This window comes from Hippocampus comes, unplaced genomic scaffold (genome assembly GCF_001891065.2).
Source record: "Hippocampus comes isolate QL1 unplaced genomic scaffold, H_comes_QL1_v1.1 scaffold39, whole genome shotgun sequence".
NCBI classification, from domain to species: Eukaryota; Metazoa; Chordata; class Actinopteri; order Syngnathiformes; family Syngnathidae; genus Hippocampus; species Hippocampus comes.
The window spans coordinates 129,100-135,949 of NW_017842054.1; the positions used below are offsets into that span (position 1 = coordinate 129,100).

The following is a 6,850-nucleotide window of genomic DNA, read 5'->3' on the forward strand; positions in this document are numbered from 1 at the left end:
TCATCACCAGAAGCCCCGCCTCCTCGGGGCTGCCGGCGCCGCCTTGAATCTCGTCCGTCTTTCCCTCGCCGTCCGCTTCCTGCTTGGCGTCCGCTTCCTCCTCCTTGACCTTCACGTCCTCCTCCGTCGTCGTCGCCTACGAGACAACATGTCGCCGCCCGTCACCTTTGGGTCGGTGGGTGAGCATCGGCCGTGACAATAACGAGCGTCGGGGCTGGCCAAGACGGCCACAAAAGTCAAGCTCCCGTTTCGCCCCCGCAAAAATCTCCTTTCCAATTTTTCCCCGTTGGCCAACAAAGAGCAAACGCCAGAAAAAGGAAGTGACGGGAACATTCCAAACAAATGTTGCTTTTGACTTCTACCGCCTTCCCTGTCTGCTTTGATACCAAACAATAAGAGAAATGAATATTTGTTTGCGGATACGCGCTTTGGCTTGTTTCTAACAAACAGACGAGTGACTGTCCCTCAAGTCGGCATGCGTGCAACTTTGACGCTTGCCAAGTGACCGTTTGAAACGTTGGACAATTTACAAGTCAACCATTTCCACTGCAGACTCCTCCGCCATTGTTGTGTGTGCAGAGTCGATGTTGGACTTTTCAGTCGCTTGGAGAGTCTGTCTGGTTACGGTTTCACACATTGCACTTGAAGAAAACCTCAAGAGGCATCCTGGCGTCAGGGACTTGTTGTGTGGAGGTGCAGCACTAGCTGGAGAGCAGAAAGCTTCTGCGGGGCAGGTGCACCCCACCCCCAAGTTTTGTTTTTTGTTTTTTTTTAGCAGGTCTAAGCGACATGGGCAAAATGCGGGTGCTTGAAAGCATTTAGCCCGGCTTCAAACTTTCCAATAGGCGGCGGCTAAATGACTGCTTGTGCGCTGGAGCGAGCGCGCTACGACTTTGGCAACGTTCAGTGTGATGAGGAGAAGAGCACATGCCTGCTCTTCCTGCTTGATCTTCAATTCCTCCGCCTCGATTTTCACCTGCAAGACAACAGGCGCCGTCATCGGCATGGCGCGCGAGCGCATCCCGGCCGCCACGGTGAAGAGTGTTCGCGCCTGTTCGTCCGGGGGCTCCTTTTTGCCGCGCCGTCTTCCGGCTGCTTTCAGGATGGTGCCGTCAAAGCGTTCCTTGCTGATTTCCAGCTGGCTGTCGGGAACGGGCACGCTGAAGCCCAGCGGAGTCCACTGTGGGAAGCGCGCGGACGCCAAGTCAAGAAGCGCAAGCCGGGAGACTCGCACGAGGGCCATTTCCAAAACTCACCTTGTCCTTGGCGGCGGCAAGCGCCGCAGACGCCGCCTCCTTGCGCTTCTTAGTTTTTTGCTCCTCCTCCTCCTCCCTCTTCTTCTTCTTCACGTCCTCCTCCCGCTGCTCTTCCCGTCTCTTCTTCTCCATCAGAATTCGGTCCGCCACCATCTTGGTCCGACGAAGTCTGATCGCTCTCTTCTCGTCCGCCACCTTTGAGGGCACAAAGCCGCGGAGGTCGGCTCGCAACCTTTCCGGAAGCGCCCGCCGCAGACGCGATGAGAGGCACCGAGGACTAAGCCGAGACTCGGAGGGGGCGGAGCCTTTTCCGTCGCCGGTCCCTCTCTTTGGAACGAGCGCCCTCGCTGCCCGGCTTTAAAAACAACGTTTAATTCTTTGGCTTTTGCCTCAGGCAGGAGAGCTGATTTTGAGTGCCGCCGTTTTTGGGCTTTCTACGGGCTTTGTTTTGTTTGTTGTCGCGCGGATTGTATTTGCTGCGTGTGCGGCGCATCGCGTACGCCGGCGGTTGTTTTCGAGTGCGCTAGAAATACAAGTGGAGTTGAGGCGGGCGGCGGGCGCTCACCTGGGACAGGGTGAATTCCACCTCCTTGTTGACGTCTTGGGCGTCAAACTCCGTGTCGCTGAAGTTCTCGCAGAGGCGGAAGGGCAGATCCCCGTGCTCCTCGGAGGCCAGGATGCCCTCGGACTCCGTCAGGCTCCTGATGACGCCCTGGAAGGCCGCGCGGCCCCGAGCCGACGTCACACAACGGGGATTGCGCTCTGAAGTCGCTCGTGACGGCGCGGCGTAAGCGGGCTCACGCGGACCACGTCGAGGAGACTTTTGGAACGGCTCCAAAGTGCAATCGGTGCGAGAGCAAAAAGCTTCGGGCGCGCGTCGGGAGGAAAAACGCGTCAGGAAACACCGGCTTGAGCATCTCAACGTGCGCGCGCCATTCAAAAGAACAAGAACGAAAGAAACGGCAGCGGTTTTACGTCGCGAGCGCGCTCCTGGCAGGCCAAGAAGGATGCAAGGACGTCTTGCGCGCGGTGGCTGACACAAAGCTGCCGCCGGCAATTCCAAGTTGGCTTGAATACAAGCGCTTGAACCGAAACGCATTTGGACGTACTGCTCGTTTTCCTCGATCAAGCGGATGGATTTTGACTTCGGAGCCCCACGTTTAATTTCAGCAAAATGCATTCCATAACCTTTAGTAACGTGGACACTTTTCCTTTCGACATGGACATGGCACGGTTCATATTTTCCTCTTTGCGGTTTTTCAAAATGATCATCCACGTTGTAACGTGTCTCTATACGGTTTGTGATTTGCGCCTCATCAGGTCAAGAATATTTACAGCCGGAAAAGGGAAAGAAAAGAAGCGCGTTCTGTCGCCATTCCAAAAAACAACCGCGTAACGGCGGAAGCGCGACGGCAGGCGCGGCGTCGGCAGGCCCTCCTACCAGTTTTCGCTTCTCGTTAGTATGGACGAAGGTGAAGGGGATCTTGGGTCGAATGTTGGCGGCGCGCTTCTTCCGGGTCTCGGTGTCCACCAGCAGGCTGAGGAGCACGCGGTCGTCCTTCAGCAGCGTGACTCCGCAGTCCCCGCGATCAAAGGTCACGTTGGTGTGGAGCGGTCCGATGTTGGCGAAGATCTGCCCCGGGTAGGCCGGCTTATCGTCCTGCGGGCCAAACCGAATCAGAGGCCGGCGCGCCCGGGACGCGGCGTAACCCGAGGCGTCGGCGCTCACCGCGGCCTCGGCGATGGGCTGGCTGACCACGCCCTCGTACAGCTCGGGGTCCAGCCACGCGTTGGCCGGCGGCGCCCGGACCTTCGCCGCCGGCGCGGGCAGGACCTTTGAGACGGGGCTGCAGAGGGTGAGCAGGAGAGACTCCTTCACCCGTCGGATGCGAACGGCCCGTTCGCCCGCTCGCACCTGATGGGAGGACGCACGTCGGTCGGTCGGTCGGTTCTGGGCGCCGGCGGCCGAGCCGGCCCAGCTCTCACCTTGTGGAGGGTGAACTCCACTTCTTCGTTGACGTCCTCGGGGGTGAAGTCCACGTCGCTCAAGTTCTCTTTGACGTCGAAGGGAAGCTCGCCGCGCGCGTCCGACCTGATGACGCCTCCGCCGTCGCCCAAGCTGACGATGGTGCCCTGTGGACGGGGGGCGACGGGGAACCGTGAGCGGGGGGAGACGTCGCCGGAGGCCGCCGCCGAGGGATCCGATTCCGACGCGGACGCGTCCGAGCGCCTCGACGCCGAGCGCGGGGTCGAACGCGCGGCCGCCGCTCGGAGGCAGAGCCGTCCGACGCGTCCGAGTCCGACGGGCGCCCTCACCGTCTCACGGGTCTCCTTGGTAAACTGGAAGGTTTCGGGGAGCTTGGGGCGGATGTTGGTGGCGCGCCTCTTGTCGGTGACGATGTCCCTCAGCAGGTTGACGAGAACTCGGTCGTTCTTGAGCAGGGTGACGGCGCTGTCCTTGCTGTCGAACGGCAGGTTGGTCCTCACCGGCACGATGTCCACGTGCACCTGACCGGGCAACTGCCGCTCGCCGGCCTGCGGGAAGACGGGAGGGAGTTCGTCGGCCGCCCTCGCCCGCGCCGGACAAAGCTCACCTGGGCCTCCACGATGGGCTGGCTGACCACGCCTTCGTAGATGTCCGGCTCCACGTTCTCCGTGCCGCCCGGCGCCACCTTCACGTCCGTCGCGATCTGGGCATTCTGTCGGCGCGCGACACGCTCCGTCAGGCCGCGGCCGGCGTCTTCCGATCGCCAAACGTGGCGAGGGTTAGCGCGAGGTCACACCTTCAAGACGCAGGCGGTGAAGTGCACTCGCACGCCGGGCTTCATGGCTTTGGGGTTCCCGAAGAAGACCCCGAAGTCAAAGGTGAACTTTTCCATATCTTCCCGCTGGATGTGGCCGAACGTGGGCTGGAGAGGCAAAGAGCGCGCAAAGCGTCTCATACGCGGGCAACTTCATGAGAAGCATTCCATGTTCAACACGTGCGCCCTTCCCTTTGCCAAACGGCTGCGGGAGTCCAGCCCGCTTTTGAGCCGACAAACCTGACGCCTCGACGCCTATTTGGAGTTTCACGATGTCGCCTTTCGACGGGGCCTCCGACGTATGAGCAGGGACTGGACGCGGCGCACGCAATCGCAACGTGCTGTACGGTATTTAAGAAGCGACTTGAACAAAAGGGGAAATACTGGAATGTATATACGTAGCATTTCAACTCGTCCTACGTTTGCCGGTAGCCGATTGGCAAACATTGAACAATTTCGCTCCTTCAAGTTCGCACTCTGCCCATCATTCCGAAAGGGGCACATCACATGCACATCACGCCTCTGGCGACATGACGGACAGCTGCGTGACCGCCCTCCCCAACCAACCTGCGCCGATAGCCCGAATGTTGAAGGAAGCAAGGTCACGAGTGTGTCGGGTCAGAAACGTCTTCACAATAGGACGTTCGCGGTTCGTTCCGATGCAGCAAAATGCCATCTTTCGACCGGTGGAAATTCCCGACCCGACTTCCGCCGTACCAGGCCGATAAAGACGATTGTGCTTTGCGACTTCCTCGGTGGAACGGCCCTATTTGTGCTCACGGTTAACACGGGGCCAAAACGTGATACGGGCCCACGCCCGGTCACGACAAGTCGAGCGGAACGTACCCCGATGAAGGAGATGATGCCCGTTGATCTGCCCGCCGGCGGCCTGACGACAAGACGGCACACGACCAATCACGTGAGGCATCAAGCGACCCATCGCAGGTCAGCGGTGATTAGACGAGGGCGGTGTAGGCCTACTTGTCAAACGATCGCTTTCCCAGCAGTCCGAAGACCTTGGCCAACCCGCCGACTTCTGCCGCGGGGGCAAGGTCCGCCGCCGCCGCCGCCGCGGTTTTAGGGACGGCCGCCGGCTCGACGGCCTCCGGCTTACTTTCCGCCGGGGCGCTGTCCGTGGTCGAAATCAACGCTTTGATCTGACAGATGAAATCGGAAGACGTCAACGCCACCAACGACCGACGACTAAGTCGGAGCGGCCCGCCCACTCACCCACTCGGGCTGCTCCGGCGACGGGTCGGTCGTCGCTTCCTGCGCGGGTGTCTGAAATGGTGACAAAACGGCAGCTTGAACAGCATTGACGCGCACTAAGCAGCAACGGCATTTCACTTCCTGACGACTTCTTCAGTTCAACGATGACAAACTTTCATTCGCCTCAATGGGAAGTTTCACTTGAACTCAGGCATCCAATGTGGGACAGCCGTCTCACAGGCACGCCAGGACAGATTCAGAGTGACCCGTGGGGTGGAACGCTTTGCTCAAGGGCATCAGAGAACACAAAAGCTTCTCTTTTGCAGTTTCTGCGCGCAGCAAGACCGCACGTGTGGTCCTGTGGCATTTTGCCGCCCCGAATTAGAGATCCGTCTTCCGGATCAACTTCTTGCGGCGTTTTCGAGACAGAGGAAAACGTGTTAAAGAGTGCGTCTCACCAAGTCTGGGGGCGGGTATCCCGGGAAGCCAAAGGGGGGCGCGCAACCCGGAGGGGGGACCGCTGCACCCGCATCTGGAGGTGGAGGAAGGCAGGGAGGGGGCGCCGGACCGCACGGGCCCCAGCCGGGATATTCCCAGCCAGTAGGAGGAGGAGGAGGCATGTCGGGGTCCCAGTGCGGGGGAGGCATCCATTCGGGATGAGGCCCATAGCCCGGTGACGGGGGTCGGCCGGGGTCCCAGCCTCCGGGTGGTGGTGGGCCCCAGCCCTCGGGAGGGGGAGGGCCCCAGCCTCCGGGAGGAGGGGGCCCCCAGCCCCCCGGCGGCGGTGGGCTCCATCCTCCGGCAGGAGGGCCCCAGCCCCATCCCCCGGGCGGCGGCGGCGGCGGGCCCCATCCTCCCGGAGGAGGACCCCACCCTCCTCCTGGAGGAGGAGGGCCCCATTCTCCTCCTGGAGGAGGAGGAGGAGGGCCCCATTCTCCGTGTGGCGGCGGCCAACAACCCGGAAGTGGCTGTCCGTCTCGGTCGGGCTTTCGTCCTCGACCCATCGCGTCGCTGTCTTGTGCTAGTGAGCTAAGCTAGGAGCCGAACGAGTTGAGGAACGTCACGAGGACGTCAAACATCACGCCCGGAACTCGACCTCGGTGGGAGAAATGTTGCTGGTTAATCTTCTTTTTTTCCAGCTGCCTTATACACTTCAAATGCAAAGTATGAGAAAGAACCAGTGTGACGAAAAATGAGACGTGTTCGACCAAGTAGTCGGTGTGTTGCCTGCTGCCGCTGCCGCTTCTTCTTCTTCTTCTTCTTCTTCTTCTTCTTCTTCTTCTTCTTCTTCTTCTTCTTCTTCTTCTTCTTCTTCTTCTTCTTCTTCTTCCTCTCAACAACGGCAAAACACTCATACGTCGGGTCTTTAGCGCCAACTAAAAATTCCGTTGTTTCAATGTGGCATTTTTATTTGTCATGGTCAAGGAACAATTATTGGAAGCATTTTTTTAAGAACAATCTTTATTGAACAAGTTAAATTACAAATCACAGAAAATTAAACGAACAAGTCATGATTACATGTACAGTGTAAAGAGAACCAAAATTCTAACTAAAGAGCATAAGGCCAGAGTCTTAACTGCTTTC

The 6,850-nt window shown here is 59.2% G+C and overlaps 1 protein-coding gene across 1 annotated transcript in view; it reads right to left on the minus strand.

The window, feature by feature from the left end:
- The window catches only part of LOC109509975 (uncharacterized), a 15,056-nt gene extending 8,506 nt beyond the window's left edge, over positions 1 to 6,550 (minus strand). Inside the window, exons 1-15 of the mRNA XM_019859947.1 lie at positions 5,725 to 6,550; positions 5,288 to 5,338; positions 5,039 to 5,214; positions 4,904 to 4,946; positions 4,040 to 4,165; positions 3,851 to 3,955; positions 3,573 to 3,791; positions 3,243 to 3,389; positions 2,986 to 3,171; positions 2,698 to 2,916; positions 1,822 to 1,968; positions 1,257 to 1,451; positions 1,052 to 1,180; positions 932 to 976; positions 8 to 136 (exon numbers count right to left, since the gene is read on the minus strand). Of these exons, the coding sequence (XP_019715506.1) occupies positions 8 to 136; positions 932 to 976; positions 1,052 to 1,180; positions 1,257 to 1,451; positions 1,822 to 1,968; positions 2,698 to 2,916; positions 2,986 to 3,171; positions 3,243 to 3,389; positions 3,573 to 3,791; positions 3,851 to 3,955; positions 4,040 to 4,165; positions 4,904 to 4,946; positions 5,039 to 5,214; positions 5,288 to 5,338; positions 5,725 to 6,270 (2,463 nt within the window). The 5' untranslated portion in view covers positions 6,271 to 6,550. The remainder of the gene's footprint in view (positions 1 to 7; positions 137 to 931; positions 977 to 1,051; positions 1,181 to 1,256; positions 1,452 to 1,821; positions 1,969 to 2,697; positions 2,917 to 2,985; positions 3,172 to 3,242; positions 3,390 to 3,572; positions 3,792 to 3,850; positions 3,956 to 4,039; positions 4,166 to 4,903; positions 4,947 to 5,038; positions 5,215 to 5,287; positions 5,339 to 5,724) is intronic.
- Positions 6,551 to 6,850: the final 300 nt, after the last annotated feature.